Genomic DNA, 11,400 nt, shown 5'->3' on the forward strand with positions numbered 1-11,400 from the left:
TTAAACTGAGTATTTTCATTTTCTGCTTCTTTACTTTTCTAATCCACAAAATATTGGAATTTTTACTCCACCACTAACATGGTGCATTTTTATATATTGATTCTGTACGTTTGTCCAACGTAAGAATGAAGTAAGTGAATGTCTTGTTTTTTAAACTCTACATGGAAATCTAATTTATGTTTCCCTCTAGTGGTTCGTCTTTGTCAGTACACAGTGAAATCACTGTTAGTGATGTAACGTCAGCGAACAACCCAAATCTTTTGAACGGCTCCTTGGTACGAACAAAGTGAACCGAGTTGCACTTAAGGGCTGTTTTTATTGCCATTGTGGACTAAATTTCACTGCCCACCCTTGATGTGCAATTGGCTGTGGACTGTTCCCCGTTTCCCCTCTGAGGTGCATAGTCTTCAGACGCCGACCGAAAGTCCCTCCATGGCCTTTTCACAGCCATGTAACCCTGCAACCGAGTTCCTCCAGGATATCATAGCTTTAAGGGCACACACACACACACACACACACACACACACACACACACACACACACACACACACACACACACACACACACACACACACACACACACACACACACACACACACACACACACACACACACAAACACACATACTAAAACAAGCAGCCAGACTGGGGGAAAGAGAGAGAGAAGAGGTTGGATGGAGCAGAGGAGCAGAACTGTTTGTTGTCCGGCACCGAGAAATGAGTTTGAGCTGCTGTGAACAGCCGGACTGTTTTGCGGCACTTTGGCCTTATAAGGTCGAAAAAAAAAAAGAAAAAGAAAAGACTAATTAGTCAAAGAAACAGAGGCATTAGATTCGGCTCCTTTCAAAAAAGCCATAATTCCCACCACTAATCACTGTTGGCTTTAATTTAATAATTTCACAGTTTGTAAGCGTTGGCAACGACTGCAGAACCTTTTCCATTTTGATTCCTCTCCTACAAGCCATATGAGATGTGTTTTTACAAGTCTGTATTGTTTACGATGCTGTTGGTACACACTGTGCTTTTATGCCTGGTGATTCAGGTTGCCATGAGCAGCACGACACATAGTGGCACAAATCTGCACCATGCAGGTTGTGTTTTGGACTCATAGAGCACATCCCTGACCCCACCCGACCCCAACCGTCAGTAACGCTGGATGGGTGTGGTGAGGTGTGATCACAAGGGCCACATTCTTGAGATTTAGAGGGCAGTGAAACACTTTTAATACCAATATATAATATTAAAATCACCTTTAACATAACTATAAACACCAACAGAGACTCAGTGTGCTGTGTTGGTTTTTCTTCACTATATTTCTATGTTGTCGTCACTTTGACCTTCCTCTCGACTCTCTCGGGTCACAACCTTTTGCACTTGACTTTGTTTACACTTTTGCCATTTAAAGTCGTAATGACTTACATATTAACGAACTCCAAGCCGACCCAAACTGACTAGTCTGTTTGTTTATTGTCTTTTTCGCTGTGAACCTGCGCTGTTGCTTTCCAGCTCTGCTCCTCTGAGAGAGAAAGCGGAATGAGATCCCAAGGTGCTCTGTACTACATGTGTTGTCTCATCACACTGATCTGTTGTGATTGCAGGTACAACACTTTTATTTTTCAAATTTTAGCGCCGACTTCTTTGACGTGGTTTTGAAGGAAAATCACGATATGGTAAACTTGCTTGAATAATTCAGACTGGTAGTTGAGGATTAGGCATTTCAGAGCAATTTGGGTTTTCCATCAAACCTTCGAGATGAAGCATTAACTTACCTTTTGTGTTTAAACTCAAGCAAGCGTGACCTTCTGTTTAATATTTGAGCGTGAAAAGACAGAGCTTTTGTACGCAGTGATGTCACTAAAGTAAAAATATATCACACCAAATTGTAATTGACTTTTCCATCTTCTTTACAACGTGAGCAAACTGTCAAACAAACCACAAACAACATCTACAGCTCTTTGACTTCCTAATCCTGCGGCGGCAGTGAGAAGTGTTTGCTCTCTTTGTTTCAGAGTTTAAACTAGATAACAGGCCCAGGGAGCTCTGGCTGGGCTCGGCCGTCGACCACTGGGTGTGACGGCCGCTGTCGGCCTTTGTGGGGCAGATGGTGACATGTCGGCCAAAACCAGGAGAGGAGCAAGACAAGTGGCATGAAAGGAACTCTGTTGACTTTTCTGCCAGACCAATTCACACCCTTCATTCATCATGTCAGACCTTATCTGAACCGGCTGAAACTCAGAGAGCACTTGTTAAATCCAGTGTTGGGCTGAGCTTCCTGTTTGCAGCTTTTGATGAGAGTTTCTGGCAGGGAAAAAGTTTTTTTAAATAATAGCCTCACATGCAGACAATCACAATAATATCAATCACAGCTGAAGGAGATTTTTTTTATTAATTTTTTTTTTTTACTGAAACCTGTTGTACTGGCTTAACTGTCATCTCTTTGTGCGAGAATTATGCAATTATAAAAGGAAGAGCTTTGCTTTGCAAATAACAGGCTCTTTATATTAATGATAAGATGTTGTGATCTTGAAAGACTTGTCTTCCTTTACAGAATAATCCCATGGCCAAACAGCAGTTGCTTGCACGCGTGTTTGTGTGTGTGTGTGTGTGTGTGTGTGTGTGTGTGTGTGTGTGTGTGTGTGTGTGTGTGTGTGTGTGTGTGTGTGTGTGTGTGTGTGTGTGTGTGTGTGTGTGTGTGTGTGTGTGTGTACATGCCTTTATGTGTGAGAGCATACACCTGTGTGCACATACCCTCCACCTCCAGAGAGACACCAGCAGGAAGAGGAGGAGGAGGTAAAGGAGGAGGAAGAGGAGGAGTTGCACAGGTACACTGGATATTCTGGCTGGGTTTTGCAGAGGGAGGAGATGAAGGGGGAAACCTTGAGAGCAGCATGGCAACACAAACCTTATAAAGAATGAGGCACACCCCAGCGGGCCGCCTCAGTTCAGCTCTCCTCCCTGACAGCAGCACCTTGCAGCAATCATGCTCAGCCTCATCAAATTACCACAAGTCTTCACCATCAACCAGGTGCCCAAAGTAAGTTCATCTTCATTGTATCTTAACTGGATGTTTCAGCCTTCATACACTCAGACTGAGCTGGACTCTAATAGGATATCTAGTGTTTTGTGTAGGTGAATTAAAGGAGACATATTGTGCTTATTTTCAGGGTCACACTTGTATTTTTTGTTTCTACTAGAACATGATTACATGCTTTATTGATGGAAAAACTCTATTTTTTTTTATGCTGTCAGTTTGAAGGTACTTGTAATAATCTTCTGTCAGAAAACGCTCAGTTTTAGTGCTTTTCAACAGAATTGCATTGCTCGGCAATAGCTTTGGTCCATGTTTACTTCCTGGCAGCTGATGTCTTTCACATATACTGCAGCAGGAATTAAACTGGGATAAATATAAAGTGTTTATCTTTAATACTCTGAAATGGTCTATATGTTGTATAGTTGTGACATCACAAAGTACAGAAATCCCGATAGCTCCTTTAAAAGGGACAGTTTCTGAATACTGGCTGTGTGTATATCTCCATGGATTGAGTGATTTAATACTTTCACAGTATTATTATGGCACCTAAAGCTGCTGTAAAATATAAAACAAAACGTGAAAATCCCAATTTTTAGTCCAAAGTGTGAAAGACGTAATTCTTATTTAATACTTTTCATACTCCACTTCATCAAAATTATTACAAATGATTAATTACTCCTGTAACTGTTTGAATGTAAGCGTTTTTCTTTCTCATAACTGTAACCACTGACATTTCCCAGTCTTGTGTGTTTTGTTTTGTTGAGAGACTGCTTCTGCCTCCAGAGCAGGACAGGTTTCACAAATTTGTCTAACTGGCTGAGGATTAACCAAGAGCTTTGTCTTTCAAGGTTTTCCACGAGGACAGCATCATCTCCGGCTACCGACACCCCCGCAGCTCCGCCATCGACTGCATCCTGAGCCTCTTCCAGCTGACCAATGAGACGCTCAACATCTGGACACACTTTTTGCCCACCTGGTAAACGCTCTTAATGCTATTTAAACTACAATGTTGTTTTAGTGCTGCAATGCATCGCTATTTTAAGAGCCATAAACGTGTGTTTGCTACCTGTCATATGTCGTGTAAACTGGCAACATGGGACACACCTGAGGCAATTTTTTTTGATTTGGTTTTCCAACTGTTTTGCCAGCCAGGGGCCGAGTTAGTGAGTTAAGTTCAAATTACATAACATCTTCTGTAAATTCTTACTCAACAAAGCAGAGAGTTTTTTGTTTTCATAACAGTCACGAGGCGTTGCTTGTCTTTATCCTTCTTTGTATTAAAGGAATCTTGCCCAGCTTGTAGAGCTTGAAGGTAAGACAGTAAGACAGAATTTCAATTTGTGGTTTTACAGACTGACACAAGTCCTTAACTACTATGATTCATAGACAGAGGATTTATTACATCAGTTCTAAAGGCTACTATTCATTTTTACTGCTTATATCCAGAGTTACAGTATTCGTCTGCTCGGTATTCATGGTGTCTGTCAGTGAAAACATCCCGATGCATATTTTATTACCATAAATGTACTCTTCAAGATGTCAGGAGAGCAGCGGACTTTACATAGTAATGAAGCCGTTGAGGATAGTGTGGACAGTTGGCACACGACAAGAATGTTTCAAATCAGTCGCAGACCTGGAATGACTCAGGGAATATGAGAAGGATTGCACACACAGACAGGTTTGTTTTGAAGACGTGCATCCCAGCAACCATGTGTGTCTCATTGACCTCCTGCAGAGCTGTTATGTCCTTTACTGTTTGTGCAGCAGGTATCCAGTCAAACCAGACTCTCATAGTACAGCTGCATTGTTACGGTGTATTTATCTGTTAATCAGCTCATACATCTACTAAACCTTTTTACAGTACATTGTGAAAATGTAATTGAATACTGTTTGGTATACTACTGATAAATGTCCACCTCTTCAAAAGAGTTGGAAAGCCTTGTTTTTATTGAGTTGAGGGAACAATTGGATTTGTCTGTTTATACATGTGTGTAGGGCTTAGTAAACTAATTGGTCATTTTGGTCTCAGTCAACTAAGATTTCTTTAGTCAATTAGTAATTTTTTTATGTTTTTTTCATACTGAATGACTTATTCCCAATACATTTATGAGCATCTTTCTGGTAAACACAAGTTTTAAAGTGGTGCTTTGCATGGTTCTTTGTAGAGAACCAAGTTTTACAGTTTTAAATTAAATCAACTGATTGATTTGTTGTGAAAATCTTGTGAGTGTTCGTCGACTAAGACTGTTGAGGACGCGGTGTCTTCTCTCTGATTAATTCTAACCATGGTGGAGATTATGACCTACAATCACTTATTGTCATCTTTGTAACACATTTATTCCTCACATTGCAAACCACTGTCTACTGATCCATGTTTGAATGTGGCGGTTAGAGGTACATCAGCAGCTGTAGTGTTTATATAAGTGACTGTGCATGGGGGAATAACTGCTTTACAAACTGGATATCCAGTCTAACAACTGATGACAATATAACTAAACATTTGGCTCAAATTCAATTATGTTTGACTACCTTTATACTTTTAAGAGGTCTAAATAAAAAAGTAACCAAGTGATGTAATTAGTAACTTAAGGTTTGATAGAAATAAACTGTAACTTCTTAAACTGAGTTGATGCAACTCGCTGGGCCTAACATTGAGTGAACTCAAGAAACCTTAGCAGCTTATTGCTTAATTTATTTGAGTCTTCTTACATTTTTTTTACAGTGTTTTGAGAGACTTAAGATGCAATACCTGTAGGAGCAGACAGAGAGACTGAACAGCTGGAGAGGTAGAAGGCCAAAGATAGACAGGAAGTCAAAGAATGAGGATAATGTTCGTGTCTGCCAGCTACAGAATGTTCATTCTGGAGCCTAAAGCAAAACATTTTTACTTCCTTTCCCAAGTTTAGAGTCTCCTTGCTGTTTGAAAAACACAGCAAGACAGCATGAAGGTTAAATCCAAGACTTAACTGATGCAATTATTTATTTGTGTAGATGTGTGTGTATGTGAGTAGATCTCAAGCACATCTAAAGCTACTTCAGAGGTTCCTGCCCCCAGGAGCCACGGTGCACTTCCTCCCTGCTGAGATGCTAGTTGCTTTGACTGCATAGTCCAGGGAGTAAGTGCGTGTATGTGTAAGTGTGTGTGTACAGGTGCGTGTGTGTGCGCGGGTGGCTGTGCGTTGAGCATATGCTAAGGCCACGTGGGTGTTTGTGTCTTGGGGCTTGGTGTAGGCCTAAAGGCAAGCCGCTAATGAGCAGAGCTGTGCTCGAGGCTTATGAGTTGCCTCAATTAGTTAACTGCTCAGTGACGGGGAAAAGCACAAGTAATGATGATTTGTTAATGAGAGGCGGGTTAACGGACAAACGAGGCAAACTGTAGTAACCTGAAAAGATTGAGCCTTCTATGTGGAATTTTTATGTAACAGAGTTGCTGACAAATGCAGGACTTAATTGAGTGATACAGTGTGAGTGTGTGTGTGTGTGTGTGTGTGTGTGTGTGTGTGTGTGTGTGTGTGTGTGTGTGTGTGTGTGTGTGTGTGTAAGTATGGACGTTAGCAACATTAGCTTCAATCACAGACAAAACCTTCTCATTTTCAGTTATGTCAAGTTTTTTGTGACTCTAACTAGTTTTACTTTGAAAGTGTGAAGTTCATCTCTTCCTTTTTTCCTGCTCTGAGCATAGACGTTAATAAATGTTGCTGTGTTGGTGTTTATTAAATATTTATATATATATATATATATATATATATATATATATATATATATATATATATAATATAAAAATATATTTCTTTAAATCTTTCCTGAATCTGTTCTGGCCCACTAGAGAAGGTAATTGGCCATCATACAGAAAGTTTATACATTTCTATTGTTTTATAGTTTCCATAATTACGTCTCTCGTGGTTTAATTGGTTGGTTAAAAAAAAAGGAAATAGGATGAGATTTAGATGAACACTCTTGTGTCCGTGCATGAGATATGGAACCAGAGCCAGGAGGCATTTAGCTTAGCTTAGCATAAAGACTAGAAGCAGAGGGAAACAGCTAGCATGGCCCTCTCCACAGGTCAGAAATATGCCTACCAACAACACGAAAGTTTAGCAATTAACATGTTGTGTTGTGTTTGCTTGATTCTTAAACAAGTTGCTGTTTTATGGTAAGTTAGGTGCTGAAATTATGATGTACAAATATCATAAACCAAATGTTCAGCCACTCCTTTATTATCTCATATATGTGCAAATATTCCTACAATACTACTAGTGATATAGTATTACACTGTAACCGAATATCATCATGAATGAATGAGCATACTCCTTCATGTAATAACGGCCTAAATTTAACAGAGAAACTGATCAGTGGTGAGCTTGTTTTATCTCTAGCTGCTAGAACATGATCTCTGAGGCCGTGTTTTCACTGAATAAATACCTTCTTATGAGTTCTTGCTACCAGACGTATAAACTAATAGAACCACAGTACAGTGTGTTGCTTCTCTATCCACCCTCTGGTAAGGATGTTAACATTTCTAAGACATTGCATGACCTTCTTTCCTATTCACTTCATTAAAGTAGAATATAGGCTGCATACCTCTTCTCAGCTGTATAAATCTACAGATGGGTGACAAATAAAATAAAACTTTAATTAAGCTCCAAAATATCTCATAGGTGTAACTGTCAATGTTATATGATTCACATAAGTATGATACTCTTGAAACCAGCAAGTGTCCCCTCATGTCTTCTTGTCTTTCTCCCCTAATTCATATTCCTTTAATGTGTCAGTCCTCTTTATAGCTTGACACTGCTGCTCTTTTTTGTATCATGAATGATGCCAATTGCTTGACGTTTTATATGATGATCAGACTCCAAAACGAATTGATTTGAAATAACACAAGTGTTAAAAGTAAAAAAAGTTAAAAAAAAATCAGTACTGTTGCATCCAATATAACCAGGTTAATGTGACCTGTTTCTCCTGGCAGGTACTTCCTGTGGAAAGCAGTGACGGTGGTGTTTGTGCAGGTAGCATGGCAGGACTCTTTCATCTGGCCTCTGGTGATCTTCCTGCTCACCTGCTGCATTTATCCGCTGGCGTCCAGCTGTGCTCACACCTTCAGCAGTATGTCGGCACGGGCACGCCACATCTGCTTCTTCTTCGACTACGCTGCCGTCAGTTTCTACAGCCTGGGTAAGTGTATGTGGCTCTCTGCTAACAGGTCCATGAGGGGCTATGTTTTATGCACTCATCTGACTTAACCTTGAAAACCCAACTGACCGCAGGGAAGATTTAGGGTTCATGTTAAGTGATCAACTATTTTTTTAATGAACGTAAAAAGTTAGATATTTATTAAATGAAGTGTCTGCCAACTGCTTTTCTCACTTCTGTGACCCTGGGAAACATACTAAGGCAGTTTGATGAATATAAAACATTTTACCATCATTAAAAACATTTTTCATCTAACTTTAAACCCTAAACCCTAAACCCTAACCAGTTGTCAGGCAGAATACCCACATACCCACTGGCAGGTTAAGAGGTTAACAAGTTAATTTCAGTAACTAAATGCATGGAGTGTCTTAAAATCTGTGTTTAGTGAAACTGTTTTCTCCTTTGTAAAAGTTATACAAATCTAACAATTAAGTGAAATCAAATTCAATCAGATCAAAACAAATATGTTGTCTTTGTGTGTAAACATAGAGGTAACAAAACTGACTTTCAAAAAAAGACAGCAACAGAAATATGCAAACATACTGCCGATTAGTATTACCTTTGAAGATGTATAATTAATCCATACTTTTTTGTTAAACTTTAATGTCTGGTTTAAAGTATTGATTGAAACTTCTTTAGAGTTTGTAATGGGGGATGGACAAAGTATCTGACTGAAGTGTACACATACAGTTCCTGATATAAAACAAACATTGCTAAAAATGTCCAATTGTGTGTTTTATGTGTCCTGCTGCAGGCACAGCAATCGTCTATTCAGCGTATGTTTTCCCGGACAAGTGGGTGAACAGTTTGTTCCACCGATGCTACGTCCCCATCGCTGTGCTCAACACTGTCTTCTGCAGCAGCTTGGCCTGCTACTCCAGGTATGATGAGAACACACATTTTACACAGAAAACAATAAATGAAAAATAGCAAAGCATTTGTTCCTAAAAGATAAATCCACAGAAAGTTTTACTTGCAACAGTTAAAGTAAAATGAGTTAAATGTGTACCCTGAAAATACATCAGAGGCACAAACTGTGTGTGTCAGCATTAGAAAAAGCTAATATGCTAAATTCTAAATACTAAATTTTAGCATGTTCACATGCTAAATGTTACAGACTCATTACATTAACATGAATGGTATCAATTGAGTGTTCTCTAGTCTCATGTGTCTGTATTCACTGATTCTTTGACTTGTAAATAAGGATAATGTTAACGTATACCTCAAAAGTGCAGTCCCGGTCCAGAAGTGGAAGAAGTAGGCTACTCAGATATTTTAATTAAGTAAAACTAGCAGTACCACAAGGTATAAATACTTTCTTACAAGTGAAAGTCCTTAAATATACAAAATTCACGACCAATGTAAAACTAGTCATCACGCCAATTTCAGAATAATGTATAATATATTATTGGATTATAATTAATGATGCATTAATATCTTCATCGCCTTAATGTTATTGTTGCTAGATGGAGCTAATTACTGAGCTTTATATTCTGCTGGGTATCATGTGAAATCAACCAAAGGATCAATACAGTCTCATCTTGAGTACACCATTACCTCTGAATTGTTGAAGAGTAGCAGACAATTTAAATACTCAACTGAAGTACAAGAACATCAAAAGTATCCTTAAGTACATACAGTACATGAGTAGATAGATGTACTTATTTACTTTCCACCATTATAAATAAAATAAATAAATGTGTGATCACTGTGGTTGGCAAAATAGGGCCAAATTATGCAGTGGTTTTCATTAAATGTGAAATAAAATGAGAAATCTTAAGTTTGTAGGAGTTTTGTCATTGAGGTAAAAACTTTAGTACACATTCTGTGTCAGCTCAGCACTGTACCTCCTAACATATATAACATTGCTATCTCTTCATGTACTGGATTGATTTTGGCTCGGTCTAGCTAATTTGTTGTTCTTTCCCTCGTCTCTCCCTGCTAAGGCTTGGCCTACCATTTCTGCACTATAATCATGACGTCGTAAAGAGGTAAAAAAACAATGCATTTGTTAAAAATCTGCCCCTCCTACTTCATCACTTTCTATCATAAATTGTGTTTGTCATGCCTCAAATGATAGTAACAACAGATAGATTTATTGACTTGTCTTCAGACCAACTTCATTCACATTGTTGACTTTTAAGAGTTGAGCAACTCTCTGTTTAAACACAATGGGTGTTACCTAAGCGTGACTATGGGGACCAGCCCTAAACAGTGATTTAGTCGAATTGTAGTTTCAGCTGGACCAGTTAGAGGAGCTGACAAGAAGAGTGGCAGAACGTGTTCTGTAACAACCTGACTCACTGACTTTAATCCAAAGTAAAAAGATGGTTAAAGGGTTCGGTTATTAAACAATATGGGCATAATAACTCTTTAGATAAAAGAGTTCTGTAAACTATAACGTTTATGTGCAGCACAGAAAACATGACATAAGTCATCGCATTGAATAAACACATTTAATTAATCGCTTATTTATTAAATATTGTATGTATTAGATTTTTTAAGTGCATGTACTTTTATATAAGATTTCTTTACTTATCCTGACATTCCCAGCTACTGTACACTTTGTCTGTGTCTCTTTTATTTCAGATTCTCTGAGTGCCAGCGTCCAAAGTTCAGCAAATATCTCCGTGTTGTTGCCTTCGCCTTCCCCTGCCTGTTTGACAACATTCCTCTGCTCTACAGGGTAGGAACACATCTGTGCACACGTGTGTCTTCACACAAGACACACCTGAAAGGACGTGTGTTTCCTAAGTGTCGCAGATAACAATCAATATATTAAACATCATTTTGAAATCCAACTCTTTAACTGGAATGAGTTTTCTGCTGAACAAAAAGGAAAAACATGCATTTTTGTCAGGGCTCTTGTGCTCCATTGCACTTTTATATACATGATTTATGTTAATGTAATGCCCATGACAAGGGTTATTTTTGAATGTGATATGATTTTAATTAATAATAAGCAGTGGTTAAGCTTTCTTTTAATGCACATTGTAAATTTATGTAAGATAGGATATATGGTGTGAATCTGGTCAGTAACGTTTGACACATTCACCCTTGAGAAGAAAACCGCAGTTTTAGGCTTAATAATTGTGTTAATGCCTCATTAAAAAAAAATGATGGCGATAAAAGTAATGGAGATTTAATCTGTTGAATCTGTTCTGTGTGCGTCATACC

The 11,400-nt window shown here is 38.7% G+C and overlaps 1 protein-coding gene across 1 annotated transcript in view; it reads left to right on the forward strand.

Moving 5' to 3' along the window:
- Positions 1 to 2,881: 2,881 nt before the first annotated feature.
- paqr5b (progestin and adipoQ receptor family member Vb) overlaps positions 2,882 to 11,400 on the forward strand; it is a 9,755-nt gene continuing 1,236 nt past the window's right edge. Inside the window, exons 1-6 of the mRNA XM_054616777.1 lie at positions 2,882 to 3,033; positions 3,879 to 4,006; positions 8,000 to 8,205; positions 8,978 to 9,104; positions 10,170 to 10,214; positions 10,813 to 10,909. Of these exons, the coding sequence (XP_054472752.1) occupies positions 2,980 to 3,033; positions 3,879 to 4,006; positions 8,000 to 8,205; positions 8,978 to 9,104; positions 10,170 to 10,214; positions 10,813 to 10,909 (657 nt within the window). The 5' untranslated portion in view covers positions 2,882 to 2,979. The remainder of the gene's footprint in view (positions 3,034 to 3,878; positions 4,007 to 7,999; positions 8,206 to 8,977; positions 9,105 to 10,169; positions 10,215 to 10,812; positions 10,910 to 11,400) is intronic.

This window comes from Anoplopoma fimbria, chromosome 2 (assembly GCF_027596085.1).
Source record: "Anoplopoma fimbria isolate UVic2021 breed Golden Eagle Sablefish chromosome 2, Afim_UVic_2022, whole genome shotgun sequence".
In the NCBI taxonomy this organism is placed as follows: Eukaryota; Metazoa; Chordata; class Actinopteri; order Perciformes; family Anoplopomatidae; genus Anoplopoma; species Anoplopoma fimbria.